The sequence below is a fragment of the Delphinus delphis genome, chromosome 1 (genome assembly GCF_949987515.2).
Source record: "Delphinus delphis chromosome 1, mDelDel1.2, whole genome shotgun sequence".
Lineage (NCBI taxonomy): Eukaryota > Metazoa > Chordata > Mammalia > Artiodactyla > Delphinidae > Delphinus > Delphinus delphis.
In genome coordinates, this window is record NC_082683.1 from 79539769 (window position 1) to 79559538 (window position 19770).

General features: G+C 35.4%; 1 protein-coding gene across 6 annotated transcripts in view; it reads right to left on the reverse strand.

Annotated features, from left to right (window-relative positions):
• ZNF644 (zinc finger protein 644) overlaps positions 1 to 19770 on the reverse strand; it is a 115627-nt gene that overhangs the window by 73873 nt on the left and 21984 nt on the right. For 5 of the 6 annotated variants that reach the window (XM_060025426.1, XM_060025435.1, XM_060025417.1 and 2 more), the window contains one exon: positions 5916 to 5976. In XM_060025426.1, coding sequence (XP_059881409.1) covers positions 5916 to 5959 — 44 coding nt within the window. In that variant the 5' untranslated portion in view covers positions 5960 to 5976. Of the gene's footprint in view, positions 1 to 5915; positions 5977 to 19770 lie in introns of those variants that run through there. The other variant, XM_060025446.1, reaches the window with a different exon arrangement.

Genomic DNA, 19770 nt, shown 5'->3' on the forward strand with positions numbered 1-19770 from the left:
CTTGACACTAGCCACTCCTCTCAGCCTTACTGCACGTAGAACACTACACTCAAGATATACCATATTTCTTTCAGTTCCACCAATCTTCCCTTTCTCTTACCTCTCATCCTTTCCACGTGCCACTTCCTCTACTAACAACAGTCTTTCCCCAACTTTTTATCTTGACAAATCACCAAAAGTTCCTCCAAGTTTTAGTTTAAGTGTCACTTCTTCTGGGAGGCCTTTCCATATTTCCATTTAGTCATTCAATAAATCTTTATCATTTAATAAACATACTGTCCTAAGTGCTTATATATCAATAAATAAAACAGACATGGTCTTTGTAATCCAGGACACAGACTATCACCACATTAATCACATTTGATTGTAATTGCATATTTAGTCATCTTTCCTCCTCAGACTAGTAACTAGTATCAAGTATGAGCCAAAACCAATTTAACTATAGCAACCAGTGCATAAAACACTGAATGAATCAACAAAACATTAAACAGATATTTACCATCGCGTGACAGGTCCACAGTCCTCAGCCTAGCTAGAAGACTCTAAAAGGTTTCAAATGTCTGCTTTAATGGTCATCTCAAAAGAACAGTAGATCAGAGGTCAGAAGACAGGTTCTAATTCCATCTTTGCAACTATCTACCTGACCTCAAGCCAGTTGTTTTTCTTTTCTTATTATGAACCTCATACCCTTAAAAGTAATATTATAATATTTAAATTAATGATCAGTATGGAGCCTTTTACAGTATAATTTATTTCTTGGTGGGTTCAAAATCAGACTTGGTAAAAAAAAGTTTGAAAAATCCAAACAAGGAAGTAGTTCAAGCAATGAATTCCTAGGCTGTAGTAAATTGTAAACTTGAGTACACTTAAGAAAATATCAGTAACTCTGACAATATGGACATCCAGTTAAATGAAACTGTTTTACAAAATAATTTCTGGAAACTAAAATAAGAGCTTCAGTTTATACCCTCTCTGTCCATATTTTCCCAAGGTCATCCTACAATCAAAATTCTATTCTTTCCTTCAGGGTACAATTCAAATATCACCTCTTCTATAAAGCCTTTCTCATTATCTTCCTTCAAAATTCCCTCCTTAGTCCCACTATACTCCCCTATACACACCAGTCAGTATTCTGTTCATGACATAATTAATTATACAGAACTGAGATTCTAATTACCAGTGCATACTTAACATATAGCATAGTGCCTAGAACGTTAGGTTTCAATAAAGGCTTACTGAATGCCTTGTTTTATTTAGCACCTTTATTTACAGTTTAGACCTACTATAGAAGACTAAACTACAGCAATTCCAAAATTGTTTGGTCTGACAGGACAGTTTTATGGTTTACTGTTTACATATTTGAATGACGTTTGCCACATTTTTTTTTTTACTGCTGAAGGCAGCAAAAAAATGATGACAAACAAGGAAAGTTTTCAAATGCTTGAGTTCCAACAGACAACAGATTTTGGCAGCATGCTATTAATCTAGACTTAATTTACCTAATACTTAGTAATGGCTTTTATTTTCTTTCTACAGACTATGCTAACATTAGTTTGTAGCAAACTATAAAGAAATTCATCATAAGAAAATAGTTATCCTAAATAAATAGCTTTATGAAGGGAACAAAGAAGACAAACAATCTGGTTATTCAATATTAAGTAACTGAAGGCAGTACATAAAACATGAAGGTATGTTAATTGATGGATTTAACAATAAAAAAAATCGTTTGCAAATTATATGTTCTCAATGGATTAAGCTATGATGAAGGTGATATTTCAAGCCTTTGAGAATCTCACAAAGAAATGCACAGTCAAATAAATACCACTTTTCAATGATCAGACTAGCAAAGATTAAAACACTGGTTAATATTTAGCAGGGTCTGGGAAAACAAATATTCTCAAAAACTGCTAATAGAATATTAAGTGGTACAATCTCATTTGCAGTATATATATCAGAAATTAAAGTGTACACATCCATTGACCCAGTAATCCATTGCTACAAGTTATCCTATAGACATTCTCACACAATCACAATGATATAGTTAAGAATATTTACTGCAGCACTGCTCTAGCAGCAAGAAAAACCCCTGAGATTTACCCAAGTGTTTATTAAGAAGGAAACAGTTATATTACATGTAATGCATATACGAAAAAAATGTCCAAGACATATTGGAAAACAGTGACAAAACAAGGCAGAATACATACCAGCCATTTTGGACAACTTATGGGGAGTACAGGGCTGAGCGAGAGGAGAGTTTTACTTCTTATTTTAAATATTTCTGTACTGTCTGCTTATACATATAAGCATATGTGGCTTTTATATAAAAAGATAAAGCTTTGAAAATACTAAATGTTACTTGGCAATATATTTGGAAAAGGCTGAATGTACATTGTGCAATCTTATCTAGAATTAGAAACAAACAATTTCATTAATTAAAACGTTTTCTTTTTCACAGTACAACAAAGGGAAGCACATCTACAGTACTACTAAAGAATGGAAGCACGGAAAGGTTAATTTGGAAATTAATGAAATTAAACTAATATAAGACATTCATAAAGAACTTTAAATCCCTGGATTCAGGAATTCTGAAAAATAAAAAAGCTTAGCAGCATCTGACTGTGTTAAATATTGAAGTACAAAATGAAGAGGAAGTGTCTGAAACCGAGGTACACCTGTCAGCCTCTGAGAAGAAAAACTAATCTAAAATCTCTTAGAGACACATAAGTCAAGCAATCTCAAGGGTAAACTTCTCTCAATACTCAAATTTTATCAACAAGAGAACTAAACACACTTTACATCCAGGATGAGCTAAAAGAAATAACCAAGGTTCTACATTTGATAAGAATCTGTGTCTAAGAAAAGTCCTTGCAGGGAGACAGAAGGAACAGCATGAGATGGGGTCAGTGCCCAACTCTGTGTTCAAGCTTTATGGTAGAAGCTGCAGAGAGGGAAAGCAACAAATTGATCCCAGTAGGGAAGAACCTCTCCTTGCTTTGGACTTGCTAGAAGGCAATAAAGCTTCAGGCATAAAAACCACCCAGGTGACTACGATAGCCAACCCAACTAGCCCAATTCCAAACCTCAAAGAAGAAAACTAGCACAAAATGCTTTAAAATTTTTTTAAAGTTTCATTTCTTAAGAAAGCATATTGTTTATATAAATTACAGATCTATAATGATAAAACATAATCTTTAAAAATACTTCTCAGCAAACAGCAAGCTTCCTAAGCTATAGGAATCAAAAATGTTACGATTCCAGACTATGATTCAATTTTTTCCTCCACTCCAACAGTTTTTTACCCCCAGGAAAATGAGGAAAAGTTTTCTTCACTTCTTAAAGATGTGACCAGTCTTCTTAATCTTCTACTTGTATTAGTCTAATACATCTTTTAAAATCTTTAAATGAAAGAAATAACTAGTAGGAACTCACAAAGAGAATACTTCTAGTAGCAAATACTCCAATTTCCATAGCATGGATTAATGCCTTTATTTGGAAAGAGTAATCAAAATCAATGACACTCAATCTTCCTTAAGGTCTGGACTAAGAACATTATTAGCCATTTTATTCCAACTGGACTGAAAGAAGACTAGGAGGATATTTTATTTCCCTTTCCAAAATGCCTATAATGTTACTTTTGGATTGCCTTCATTGGCTCCTTCCTATAGTCCAACAGCAACTGAAGTGCCAATGCTCTCATCCCATTCCAGCCAGTACTCTGAACCCCTAGTGTTAGAGAGAGAATTCTGTTGGCTGTTCTATGTTTAACAAATCATTAAGTATACACAGTACTCTGGCACTGTGCTACTAAGATAAATAAGACATGGATGGTATCTACCTTCAAAGAGCTCACAGTCTAGTAAGGAAAACAGACTACTGCAGTATGGCCAAGTCTGGCTCAAAGGACAAGATGATGCTTGAGATGGACTTTTTCAGGAGATTAGCTGACAACCAGGAGAAAATATATTAGCAGCTGGGGAGGCAAGGGGGTAGGAAAGAGTGACAACATATACACAGAACTAAAACTAACACTATGAACATCATATTTGGTTTATTCAGATAATTCTAGGCATTCTGGAATAGCTGCAGTGAGATCATTATATACCATGTTATGAGTTTACATTTTATTGTGCAGGTGATGGGGGACAATGAAGGAGACAACTAGATGAAGGAAAGCAGTGTAGAAAGTTGGCAAGTGAGGTCAGAGTCATGGAGAATACAATAAACAAAATTATGTTCATACAATGGAATATTACTCAGCAATAAAAAATAATAAACTACTGGTACTCATAACAACATGGAGGAAACTCAGAAACATTATGTTGAATGAAAAAAGCCAGATACAAAAGAGTACATATTATATAACTCTATGTACATAAAGTTCAAGAACAGGTAAAACTAAGCTATGCTGACAGAATTCAGAAAGATGCTTACCTTGGGGGAAAGGCTATTGGATTGGAAAGGAAAGGGCACGAGGAACTTTCTGGGACAATGACAGTGTTCTACATCTTAAATTACATTGGTGGTTATACATGTGAACATATACATAAAAACTCATTCAGCTCTATACTTTAAATTTTGTACATTTTACCATACATAACTTAATAAAAATGTAAATTATACCTTAACCAAAAAAGAAAAGTGATATATAATTGTGCTGGAATAAAATCAGAATAAGTTAAACCAGTGTCACCCCATGAGCAATATCTAACTTGTAAGACATCAGAACAAACCTTCTAATAGACACCATACTCAACTAGCAAACAAAAATCACTAGAAGACTTTAAGTACAAAAATCTAGCTTCTTCTCCCCTTCAGAAAGATATACAGGCAAGTGTTCCTTATAATAAATGCTGTGAAAATAAAGTTTCTAAAGAAAAAGAAATAGCTCACTATTAACCAAAAAAAAAATTTTCTAGACAGCAGTACCTGCCTTATAGGAGGTACCATAAAGATTAATAAGGCGTGAGAAGCACTTAATACAATAAGTATTCTCCACACTACCACTACTATTATTACTACATAATACCAATAAAATGGAAACTTTCCTTCAAATTATGCCTAAACCACTAATTGAGAATACACTATTTAACTGCACATTATTCAACTACAGCACTTCTCATCCTAGGCTTTTTTTTTTTTAACCATTGAGATCAGCAAGTTCTTGACAGCTGAAACATCTAGTTAGATTTAGAAAGACCCAACTTAACTGCAATGTAATCAAAGTATTCTTTTTTAATCTGTTTATATCCTGAAGCCATGTTCACTTACCAACAGATAGTAAATGCACCTTTTTAACATTTCAAAAACTTATATTATTAAAAAAGCAATCTTTCACATATCAGACCAAAAGTATATGATCACAATTCAATTTTCTGAAGTCAACAGTCTTAAAAAATGAAAATAAATCAGAATGCTAAATTAGAAAAGTCATTCAGTAGAGATACAAAAAATATTAAAACAATCATTTATAACTCTGAACATTATATTAACAAAAAGAAGTCATAATTTGGCAAACTGTAGAAGTGCTTTCTTTGTTAATGGAAATAAGAAAGTAAAACTTACAAAAGCAAAGACTACTCAAGTACTATAACCCACTAAGAAGGGAACACTGAAGTAACCTAGCAAATCTCTTACTGAACTGGTTTCCGAGTGGCTAAACCAAACATCAACTTGATTTCTGAACATGTTTAATAGTCACTGGAAACTGCATACTTTAGTTTCACAATTTGACAGCTGTATTTTCATTTCCATCAAATCAACTGGACCAAGTGCATCAAAAAGTTGGTTCTTTGTATTTCAAAATTTAATTTAAAAACTCATTGATTTTGGATTTGGAGGCACACTTTTTAAACATAAATTTTTTGTATTATTCCTACTTTGATATGTAATATTTAACAAAGTTGTCTTCTACTTACCTTGATTTTGTCTTATTAACATCTCGTTGCAAGAACAATCTCATTCGAAATTAAATCAAACCTGAAAGAATACACGTAAAGGCAATCATTTAGTTTTTTTCCTTCGGGTATGAATAAATACATCTATGATACACTATTCTTTTAAATTAAAAACTATAAATTGAGTTATTACAGTAATCTTCAGGAAACTATTGCTAAGTACCATTTTTTGAGGAACAATCATCTATTCAAATGAGAAACAAACTTTTTAGTTCTCTTGTTTTCATTAATATTAATAGTATGGCAATAGCATAATTAAAATTATTACTTGTTAATAAAACACACACTTCTATCTATATCAATGTTTATCTAATATTATTACATACATACCAAAAAATACACCAAAAAGTTGAAGAAAAAAAAAAAAAACATGAGATGGCATAAAATTGTATGTTAATAGCCATAATAATGGCTAACACTGATTAAATACTTACTAAATGCCAGGAAAGATTATTCTAGAGAATAGTGTATATTGATACTCTCCTGCTTCCTCAATTTAGCCTTCAATCTAGTATAAGGTGACCTCCACCCCAACACTCCACTGAAAATTTACTTGTCAAAAATCTACCCACCCCTAATTTTATCACACTTCACAAATGATGAAACTCAATATATCTTACCCGGAACTCTACACATCACCTTTCCCCCATTCCTAAAACCAGGTTGTTACTCTTCTGAATTTTTATTCTCAAAAAATGGCACCACCATATCTACTACTATTCTCACCTAGATTACTGTAACTGTTCTATTTCTAGACTCACTATCCTCTCAAATTCATCCTTCCCCAAACTACGTAAGTAATCATTTTGCAATGGCTACCCTGAAGACATCACATCTATGCCTCAAGGCCTTCAACAGTACTCATCAATGACCTAAGCTTCATCTATTTATCCCCAATCTTTACTCTCCCCTTCATTCCACGTTTCTACTATACTAAACCCCTTCAACTCCCAGAAGAGCCCATATGCTCTCTCAGCTTTCCTGCCTTTTCACATGGTGAACTATACCTACTTTCTATCTCTCCTTAACCTTGCTAACACCTTTCTACTAGTTTTTCGATATTTAGCTCAGTCACCCTGGCAGATCCTTCTTTAACTTCTTCAACTATGTAAAGCTGTGTTTCTCAATTGTGATAGCAACTAGTGATAGCTCTATATCAATTCTGTTTACCTGTGTGTTTTCTGAGCTACAATGTGGACACACTGAGGAAAAGAATTCATTTATCTCACTTCAGCACTTTCACTGGATAGCACATAATAAAAGCCTAACAATGTAGGCAGAATGAAAGATTACAAATTTTGTATTGTATCCCCAAATGTACACAGGGATACAGAAGATAAAGTAAAATTCAGGCTAATGAGTTTATCCACATTTTCAAGGACTAGAGAAAAAATTCATATCACTTCTGGATCCCAGTAACATTACTTTATAAAATGACTACATCTAAGTAAAATACAACTGACAAAAGTTAGCCCAGGGCAAACTTTTATTGAGTAAATGAATTAATTTCACTGATTATCAGTACCAAGAATTGGTACAAAATGTTTGTATCTCTACAGAAAACAAAGTTTGTGGACAATAAATCCTAGACTAATTTTAGTATTAGCATTAAGCAGAAAAACTTTGGAGAGGATAGGGAATATGGTTTTAATACTGATAATGTCAATAATCTAGAAAAGTATTTCTCAAACTTCAGGGTGCATTGGAATGACCCAGAGGGCTTGTTATGCAGAGATGGCTAGGCCCTACCTTCAGAGTTCCTGATTTGGCAGGTCTAAGACTGAAGCCTGATCATTTGTATTTCTAAGTTCCTAAAGTGATGCTGATGCTGACACTTCTGGGACCACCCACTGAGAACACAGGCCTAGAATTTTTTGCATAATGTCTAGAAGAGATGAGAATATTCTGCCACCCACTGCCACCAGCCTTTACCCACCCAGAACTAGATACTGAGACCTATTACAAACTATAAATCAAAGTGGGAACATCAGAAGTCTACTATGAGTTGCTCAGTATGATAGGCTAAAAAATGGTCCTACAAAAGATATCCACATCCTACTCCCTCGAACCTGTAAATTTTGCTTTATATGGCAAAAGAAAAAAAAGTGTCTTTACAGATGTGATTAAGTGAAAGATTTTGAGATGGAGAGATTATCCTGGATCATCTGGATGGGCCCTAAATACAATCACATGTATCCTTATAAAGAAGGGGACATGGAGACACCTGACTATACACAGCGAAGGTAAAGACAGAGCAGAAAGAGATTTGAAAACACTGGCCTTAAAGACTGCAGCCAAAGCCAGGAATGCCAGCAGCTACCAGAATTGAGACAAGGCAAGGAACAGATTCTCCTATAGAGTCTGGAGAGAGATCATCACTGCTGACACCTTGATTTCTGCCCAGTGATAGACTTCAGACTTCTGGCTTCCAGAACTGTGATAGAATTAAGTTTCTATTATTTTAAGCAACCTAGTTTTTGATAATTTGTGAGAGCAGCCTAGGAAACTAATATATTAATGATGATGGCAGGTTTTCTGGGAGATAAATTAGAAGCACTACATAAAAGATGCTATGGACTGAACTGTGTCCCCATAAAATTCCCATGTTGAAGCTCCAACTCCCAATGTAACTGTATTTGGAGATAGGGCCTGTAAGGAGGTAATTAAGGTTAAATAGGGTCATAAGGGTAGGGCCCTAATCCAATATGACTGGTGTCCTTATAAGAAGAGACAGAGACACCAGGGATGCAGGCTCAGAGGAAAGGCCGTGAGAAAACAGCCATCTGCAAGGAGACAGGAATCAGTGGAAACCAAACCTAACTCTCGAATCTTGGACTTCTAGCCTCCAGACCTGTGCGACATTAAATTTCTGTTGTTTAAGCCACCTCGTCTGTGTTTTTTTATTATAGCAGCCCTAGCCGACTAATACAAAAGGAGGTACATGTTTGCACAACAAAGTGAATGTACATAATGCCACTGAGCTATACACTTTAAAATGTTTAAAATGTTAAATTTCATTATATGTACATTTATCACAATAAATAAAACAAGAGCATACACAAATACTACACACAATAACTAACTTTGACTTTCGCTGTTTAATTTTTTTATCTTGTTCTGCTCACAGTTATATTTCAAAGTCTGGGGGGAAAAACCCACTTTTAATTGTATCTGTTCCCCAAAGAGACAAACCAGGCCATTTTAAACACTATATTTTTTTAAAAGGTGGATTTTATAAGGAAGTTTGATAGAAAGTTCCTTTTCAATCCATACCTTAAAAGTGTAATATAATTAGGATATTCTTTAGGTGAATACTGGAAGGGGGATACAGAAAAGAGAAAACACTTAAAGTAACTGATATAACTGGTTTTACCTCAAAAGGTACATTTTAAGAGAAAACTGAAAACTAAAATGTCAAATATATCTTCCCCAAAACCCATAATCCCAGTCTAATCATGAGAAAAACATCAGACAAATTCCAGTAGAGGAAAATCCTACGATATGCCTAACTAATACTCCTCAAAACTGTCAAGTCATCAAAAACAAAACCTTAAAGAGCCTAAAGAGAAATGACAACTAAATGTAATGCAGTATCCTAGATGGGATCCTGGAAGAGAAAAAGAACATCAGGTAAAAACTAAGGAAATCTGAATAAACTATGTTCTTTAGTTAATAACAATGTAACAATATTGGTTTATTAACTGTAACAATTGTACCAGACTAAAGTAAGTTGTTAATAATAGAGAAAACAAAGTGTGCATGGGGGAAGAAGGACAGTGTGGGAAGTCTTTGTATTATTCTTTTCAAATTTTCTATAAATCTAAAATTTCTAAAAAGTAATATTGGTACTTCCCTGGTGGTACAGTGGTTAAGAATCCGCCTGCCAGTGCAGGGGATGCAGGTTCGAGCCCTTGTCTGGGAAGATCCCACATGCTGCAGAGTAACTAAGCCCATGTGCCACAACTACTGAAGCCCAAACACCTAGAGCCCGTGCTCCGCAACAAGAGAAGCCACTGCAGTGAGAAGTCCGTGCACTGCAATGAAGAGTAGCCCCTGCTTGCTGCAACTACAGAAAGCCTGTGCACAGCAACAAAGACCCAATGCAGCCAAAAATAAATAAATAAACAAATAAATTTATTTTAAAAAATAAATAAAAAGTAATGTCTTCATTTTTCAAGTATTTTAAGTATATTGAAAAGGCATGAACATATTTTAGAAAATTAAACACTGACAAATTAGAAAAGTCTTCAGAATTAAACCCTGAAGTAAACATAACACATCAAAAATATGTATAAGGTAGGCCACAAAAACAAGTCTTAACCAAATTTAAGACTGAAATCATGCAAACTATCTTCTCTCACCGCAATGAAATGAAACTAGAACTCAAAAGCAAAAGGAAAACAGGAAGATCCACAAATACAAGAACTAAACAACTAACTCTTAAACAACCAATGGGTCAAAGAAGAAATCTCAAGAGAATTTAGACAATATTAGGAGACAAATAAATATGAAAACACAACATGTCAAAACTAATGGGATTCAGTGACAGCAGTACTAAGAGGGAAGTTTATATGCTTACGTTAAAAAAGGAAGATCTTAAATCATCAACTTAACTTTATACTTAAATAAGAACAAGCTAAACCAAAAGTTAGCAAAAGGAAGGAAATAATAAAGAATAACGCAGAGATAAAACAAAGAACAGAAATAGGGGGGAAAAATCAACAAAACCAAGAGTTTGTTTTTTAAAAGATCAACAAAATTGCCAAATTCTTAGCTAGACTAAGAAAATAAGAGAGAAGATTCAAATAAAATTACAAATGAAAGAGGGGACATTACAACAAATGCCAAAAGGATTATAAAACATTACTATGAACAATTAGCTGCCAACAAATTGGACAACCTAGAAGAAACAGATAAATTCCTAGAAACACATGACCATGATGACTGAATCAGGAAGCACTAAAATATCTGATCGGACCTGAAACTAGGTAAGGAGATTGAAGCAGTAATCAAAACCCTCTCAATGAAAAAAAGAAGAACCAGATGACTCCACTGGATAATTCTACCAAACATTTAAAGAAGAATTCTCCTCAAACTCTTCTAAAGAACTGAAGATAAAAGAACATGCACAAACTCATTCTCATTCAAGGTAATGAGGTCAGCATTACCCTGATACCAAAGCCAAAGACACAACAAGAAAAGAAAACTACAGACAAATATCCCTGATGAATATCAGCAAATATCCTCAACAAAATACCAGCAAACTGAATTCATTAGCACATCAAAAGAATGATACTCACCATGACCAAACTGGATTTATTCCTGGAATGCAAGGATGGTTCAACAAATAAAAATCAATTGATGCAATACATCATATTAACAGAAGGAAGGATAGAAACCACGTGACCACCTCAATTGATGCAGAAAAAGCATTTGACAAAAATACCATTTTATGATAGGAACATGCAATAAACTAGAAATAGAAGGAAACCACTTCAACATAGCAAAAGCCACATGAGAAAAGCCCACAGTTAACATCATACCCTACAGTGAAAGACTGAAAGTTTTCTCTCTAAGAGCAAAGAGAAAGTAAAGATGCCCACACTTGCTACTTCTACTCAACACAATACTGGAAGTACAAACCAGAGCAATTAGACAAGAAGACAAAATAAAAGGCACACAAATTGGAAAAGTAGAAGTAAAATTACCTGTTTGCTGATGACACGCTCTTATACATAGAAAGTCCTAAAGATTCTTTAAAAAATGTTAAAAATTCTTTTAAAAATGTTAAAACTTCTTTAAAAAATGTTAAAACTAATAAATGGTTTCAGCAAAACTGCAGGATACAAAACCAATACACAAATATTAGTTGTGCTTCTACATATTAACAATGAACAATATGAAAAACAAAATTATGAAACAATCCCATTTATAATAGTGCTGGGAAATAAACAGTGCTGGGAAAACTGGATCAAAACATGCAAAAGAATGAAGTTGGATCTCTACCTAATACAACATTAAAAAATTAACTCAAAATAGATCAAAGACATAAACATGAGAGCTAAAACTTTGAAAAAAAGGCAAAAAGCTTCATGAGATTGAGTTTGGGATATGACACCAAAAGCAGAGACAACAAAAGCACAAACAGACAAAGTGGACTACCACAAACTTAAAAACACCTCTTCTTCAAAGGAATCAATAGATAGAGTGAACAGGTAATCTACAGAATGGGAGAAAATTTTTACAAATTATATATCTGATAAAATATGTAAGTTACATTTACAACTCAACAACAACAAAAAAACCCAAAACAACCTGATTAAAAAATGGGCAAAAGATCTGAATAGACAAATATCAAAAAAACATATACAAATGTTCAAAGAGTATATGAAGAGATGTTCAAGAAAAATACAAATCAAAACCACAATGAGAGGGGCTTCCCTGGTGGCGCAGTGGTTGAGAGTCTGCCTGCCAATGCAGGGGACACGGGTTCGTGCCCCGGTTCTGGGAAGATCCCACATGCCGTGGAGCGGCTGGGCCCGTGAGCCATGGCCGCTGAGCCTGCGCGTCCGGAGCCTGTGCTCCGCAACGGGAGAGGCCACAACAGTGAGAGGCTTGCGTACCGCAAAAAAAAAAAAAAAAAAAAAAACCACAATGAGATATCATTTCACACCTCAATAGAATGGCCACTACCGAAAGAAAATAATAAGCTTTGGAAAGGATACAGAAAATTGGAACTCTTGTGCAATGTAGGTGGGAATGTAAAATGGTGTAACAATTACAGAAAATAGTATGGCAGTTCCTCAAAAAATTAAAAACAGAATTAGCATATGATCCAGTAATCTCAGTTCTGGGTATACACCAAAATATTCCAAAGTAGGATCTCAAAGAGATATTTACACATCCATATTCCTTGTAACATTATTCAAGAGGTGGAAACAAACTGAATGTTCATCAACAGATAAATGGATAAAGGAAATGCAGTATATACATACAATGGAATATTATGTAGTCTTTAAAAATGAAGAAAATCCTGTTACATGCTACGTCATGGATGAACTTGAGGACATTATGCTAAGTGAAATGAGCCAATTACAAAATAACAAATATTGTATGATTCCACTTGTATGAATTATCTAACATAGTCAAGATAACAGAAAAAACAGGTAGAAAGGTAGGTGCCAAGGGTTAAGGATGGGGTGGGGGGGAATAAAATTAGTGTTTAATGGTAGAGCTTCAGTTTCACAAAATAAAAAGTTCTAGAGATCTGGCTGCACAGTACAAATATTCTTAACACTACTGAACTGTACAACTAAAAATGGTTAAGATTGTAAATTTAATGTTGTGTATTTTACAACTTAAAAAAACAAAGAAATATCAAGAAAAAATTACATACAAGGGCCAAGATGGAATAGCAAGGATTGAAGTTGCCCTCCACCTGAAAAGCCTAAGAAACCAAAAAATATATATGAAATGAAAGTTTTCAGGTATTAGGCAGTCACTGATGGTGAACCCTAAAAGAAGAGAAACAAATGCGGTGAGCCTTCCAACATTCCCAACTTACCACCTGAAGAAAATACAGCCCCCCAGGGAAGAGCTACCCAGGTAGAATATGATGGTCTCCCTGAACTGAGGAGACTCAGCTGGAAGTCCAACGAAGCCATGACAGCTACAGATTGCAGGGCAGAATACTGGAGAGAAGACAACTGCATAGAGCTACCACACCCTTAAGTATTCAGCTGCATAACGATTAGAACAAGCCTGTGTGGAAACTACCCAAGGTGAAGGAAAGAGCCACTCAAAAGGATGAGAGGGATTATTGCCCTAGTCTCACACAAAGTCAGAAATAATGCCTATTCCCTTTAGAAAGAGTATAAAACCTCTTAAGTCAGGCAGCACTAACTATAGCAACCCTAGATTAAATGCTTTTGAAAGACAGACCCAAAAGGGGAATGTAGCTGAAGAGGGAAGAATTACAAAGTGGCAAGAGGAAACTTTCGGGCGTGATAAATATATTCATTATCCTGTTTTGTGGTGTTGACTTCCTGAGTGTATATATATGTATCTCAAAACTTATCATACTGTACACTTTAAATATGTGTATTTCACTGCATGTCAATTATATCCCAATAAATCTGTTTTTAAAACTTCAATTACAACAAAACAACCAACCCAATTATAAAATGGGCAGATTTGAAGCAGCACTTCACCAAAGATACATGAATGACAAGTAAGTACATGAAAACATGCTCAGTATCATCTGTCAATAGGGAAATGCAAATTAAATCCACAACAAGTTATCACTACACAACTACAAGAATGGCTAAAGTTAGTAAGGCTGACCATACCAAGTGAACATGTGAAGGAACTGAAACTCTAACTCACACATACAGGAAGATAAAATGGTACAATCACTTTGTAAAAACAGTTTCAACGTGTCTTTTTTTTTTTTTAGTATTGTTTTTTAAATCTTTATTGAATTTGTTACAATATTGCTTCTGTTTTATGTTTTGGTTTTTTGGCTACGAGGCATGTGGGATCTTAGCTCCCTGACCAGGGATTGAACCCACACCCCCTGCACTGGAAGGAGAAGTCTTAACCACTGGACCGCCAAGGAAGGCCCAGTTTCACCATTTCTTAAAATGTCAAACATACACCTACTCCTAGGTATTTACCCAAAGAAATGAAAGCATATGTTCACACAAAGGCTTACATACAAATAATCACCTTCATTTGTAATAGCCAAAAGCTGAGGGAAAAAATGTCTAGCACTAATCCTTAAATCATATCTGTAAAATGGAATAAGTAGAATTTAACTAATGACACATGCAACACAGATGAATCTGAAAATAATCATGCTGAGTGAAAAAAAAATGCAGACAAAAAGATTTCACACTGCATAGCTTCATCTGCATAAAATTCTAGAAAACTCAAACTACTCCATAAATGACAGAAAGCAGATCGGTCATTGTCTGGGCATTAGGGGAGGAGCAATAAATAGGAAAGGATTACAAAGGGGCACAAGGAAACCTCTGAGGATAAAGGATATGTTTATTATCTTGTAGTGATGATTTCATGGATGTATACAGATATCAAACCTGTTCAAACTGCACACTTTAAACGTGTGATTTATTATATGTCAAAGGTACTTCAATAAATCTATTTAAAATATCAGAATATGCAAAGAATAATAAGCAGGGAAAAAATAGAGTCAAATCTCAAATTAAGAAGGTTAGAATGATAATAATAAACACAAAAAAACCATTGTCATTTATAACTAAAAGAGTAAAGATACAAATTAATCATCTATTAACACCTACAACTCGTAAGACAACTGGCACTACAATTACCCTATATTTGGTAACTCAGTACATGACCAATGCTTCCAAAATCTCATCAGACACATCCCATGAAACAAGTAAAACAAGTCATCTGGACTACTGGACAGATCAATGTATTTAATTTACACTTGTCACAACTTCTATACTTAAACTCAATTCCTACTGAAATATAATGGGGCTTGACCTAGAACAAAATAACATCAAAAATTAATTCTACAACATGAGTCAAAAAGTCTGCCTGCAAAAATAACCCCAATTCTGTACCATCCCATTACTCATGCAACTGGCAATAAGGCTTTGCAGTTTCTCCTACCAAGAGGTAGAATCCTTCCCCAGTCCTTTTAAATTCTGGGCTTGACCTTATAAGGAAGATCAATAGAATGTAACAAATGTCACAGTTGGCCAGTTCTGAGCTAGACTTCAAGAGACTGTGTATGCCTCTGCTCTCCTGGAATCCTGCCACTACCATGAGAACAAGCCCACTCTAATCTGCTGGAGGACAAGAGGATAGCCCAGATGTCCCACCCCAGGCCATCCTAGAGAAGCCAGCCAAGAGCAGCAGAATCATCCTCCTGAGCTGCTTCTGAATGCAGACTTAAACGAGCCCTGCCAAGCCTAGAAATACTGCCTGACTCATAGACTTGTTCTAATAATAAATGTTTGTTTTAAACCAAGTTTTAGAGTAATTTATTACACAGCAATAGCTAACTGATATAGCAACTCTATCTTAAAGATACCATATTATTCTTATCCCTAGAAAGAGTTATTTTAGATTAACGATTGATCTAGGTCTCTTAACTTTTGAAGGCAAGGGAAAAGGAGACATAAAAATCTCTTTTATTATTTTACTAACAGTGACTCTAGAAAACATGCCACAGTTTGTCAATCTCAGAGATATATAAACTGAGCAAAATCATTTTAACAACTAATGTTATCAGTCAACTACAATCTTTCATGAAATTTTGTTGCTAGATAGTTTTACTGGATTCAAGAATACAATGAAATCTTTCAGGATATGCCACAAATCTATATAAACTGTTGCAGAGCAAGCTGCAACCTTGCCTAACATTCTTTTTCCTATTTACGCTAATGGTATTTTCCTTTAAGGAAACACTCTTACTCAACTATTAAAGTTGCACCAATCTTAGGCCCACCCCTGGATCAAGGGATGAACAAGTGATACCCAGGCTGATAAGAGTACCTTGTTCTCCTAGCCATCATAATTTTACTATGGATGGGAATGTAGTCCAGAATGGGAAATCTGGAATCCTTCTCATGATGTTTGCAAGGACTACTGGGAAAGGTATACTCTCCAGTGGAAATAACAGCTATGACAATGATGTAGATCATAGCAGACAGTGGCCATCTTTACCACCTCATGGAGATTAACATATTCAGGAATAAAGTCACCACAGAAAAAAATCAAAGCCAAGAGACAGAGACATTATCCTAATGCTATCATTTGCACTCATTGATTCAAACATGTCAATTCAAATAACTGCAATAATAGCAGAAGAGGTAATATTTATCAACCCACCGAGACCTACTAGAAAAACTGAGCAAGATATTAAAAACCGTCAATTTGATGGCATCAAAAAGTTAACACAACAGAGAAGAATGACCAGGCCAAGATCCAAGACAAGATGGAGACCTATAGATAGAAACCCAGCACCTGAGGATGCTTTTACCTTTGGGTTATTTGCCAATCCACCTGATTCAGCTGAGAAACTGATCATTATTTCTGACACTGTTGTAGAGCTAGGGGGATCAAATGGAGATTGCAAGGTTCAGAACTGTTGAGTACTATACTAAATGTTACCCAGTATTTGAGTTGAGAACCTAAAGGATTAAACTGTAGTGAACCAGAAGTAAAAAAAAAAAAGTTCTTACATGCACTGCAGCCCCACCTGAACACATCTAGGTGGCCAAATAAAAATCTCAATCCTTAAAATTTAATTAAGGTAAACCCAGACTGCTGGAGACCTCAGGTGTGGCACGAACAAACAAAAATTATCTCTGGAGAAAGATAACATCACCAAAGGGCTCAGAACTGAGGCATGGAAAAGCAGTTGTAAATTTAAATGGAGAAAGCATGGTAGTGAGAGAAACAAAAAAGGAATATAACAAAAATTCTCAGGGTAAACTTTGCCCAAATCACTGGATGACTAATAAACTATGTATGCACAGAGGAAAACTGAAGGAGTTGAGGGGGAAAAGTTGACAGAGGCCAGAGAGAAAGCTACACTTGAAAAACAGAGCTTTACTGTAAGTTTGATGCTGTTTCGACAGGGTACATTCAACTGTGTACAGTTTAGGCAGCAGGAAGCTGAAGCCCTACAAGGTTGAAGTGTCAGAGGACAGAATCCAAGCCCAGCAGAACAGCTGGGAATTAGTGGAATCTCTAGAAACATGTAAACCACAATCAAGCTTCAAAATCTGACTATAAACTTCACACAAGAATTCTCAGAAGAACATTAAAAGAGTCCAGTCACTAAAATATATTCATAATGTCCAGTTTTCAAGCAAAAACTTCATGATATGCAAAGAAACAGGAAACAGTGATCCATACTCAGGAAAAAAGGGGTGTCAGTAGATATAATTCTGAGTACCCTGAATATAGGAGTTAGCATATAAAGAATTCCAAGCAACTATGTTAAAGTATGTTATGAGAATTAAAAGAAAATACATTCAAAGAGTTGACAGAAACTATAACAAAGAAAAAGCTGATAAATAAAATAAATGACATAAAAATTCACCCAAAGGAGGTGATTAGAGATGGCGGAGGAAAGCACTCATGAGCTAGAAGACAGGGCAATAAAACTGTCCAATCCAAAAAAAAAGAAAGTAAAACGACTGAAGAAAAATTAAGAGTCTCAGAGACCAGTAGGACAATATCAGGCAGTCCAAAATAGATGACACCCAACTCAACACATATGTACAATAAGATGTAACGGAATGCGAGAAGAGTAAAGAAGGTACAAAATAATTTCTGCTGAAGAAATAATGGAAAAAAAATCTCAAATGTGGTAGAAAACATTAACTTATACATACAAAAATCTCAACAAACCCAACAGGATAAACACAAAGAACCATTTCTACATATACATCATAGTCAAGCTACTAAAGGCCAACGAGAAAACCTCGAGTACAGCCAGAGAAAAGTGATTGGTTATATATGGGAAATGACAATACAAGTAATGGTTGACTTATCACCAGAAAAAAGTGGATACTGGAACATCTTCTATATCCAGTGACACTATTCTTCAAAAATGAAAAAAAGATATTTTCAAATAAACAAAAAGATACTTGTGGCTAGCAGACAAAACCAACAGTTAAAAAAAAAAGACGGGGGGCATCCCTGGTGGCACAGTAGTTGAGAGTCCGCCTGCCGATGCAGGAGAAACGGGTTCGTGCCCTGGTCCGGGAGGATCCCACATGCCACGGAGCGGCTGGGCTCGTGAGCCATGGCCGCTGGGCGTGCGCGTCCGGAGCCTGTGCTCCGCAACGGGAGAGGCCACAGCAGTGAGAGGCCTGCGTACCGCAAAAAAAAAAAAAAAAAAAAAGACGGGGGAAGGGGAGAAGTAATAAAAATAGTTAATCCAAAAGACGGCAAGAAAAGTGAGAAAAAGAATACAACAGTCCTAATAAATAGAAAGCACATAATAAGATCACTCACTTAAGTCCCAATAACCAGTAATATTATGAAATCTAAATAAATTTTATGTTATAATTAAAAGACTAAGAGTGTTAGATGGGACTGAAAGTAAAACAACAATGATATGGTGTATACATGAAATACTTCTAAAACATAAAGGAGCAGAAAAATTTAAAATAAATGGTTGGGGGGAGAAAATGAACCACACAAACACTAACAATAAGAAGGCTTGTGTAGCTATGTTATTATCAATAAACGTAGATTTCAAAGCAAAAAAGCATTACCAAAGATAAAAAGAATCAATAATGATAAGCGGTTCAACTCATCAGAAACATGAAACCATTCTAAATTTGTGTGCCCCTAGTAATATGGATTCCAATATGTAAACCAAAAATCAACAGCAACACAAGAAAGACAAATCCATAATGGCAGCAGCAGATTTTAACATACCTCCCTAATTGAACAAGCATGCAGAAGTTAAGCTGGTGCGGATGCAGAAGTTTTGAACAACATGATTAACAAAACTGACTTAACACAGCAGTCCGCAACCTTTTTGGCACCAGGGACCAGTTTCATGGAAGACAATTTTTCCACGGACCGGGGGGCAGGGGTGGCGGTGGGTGGGGGGAGGAAGGGTTCAGGTGGTAATGTGAGCCATGGGGAGCCGCAGATGAAGCTTCCCTCACTCGCTGGCCACTCACCTCCTGCTGGTCAGCCTGGTTCCTAACAGGCTGTGGACCAATACTGGTCCACAGCCTGGAGATTGGGGACCCCTGACTTAACAGACACATGTAAATACTGCACCCCAAAACTGCAGAAT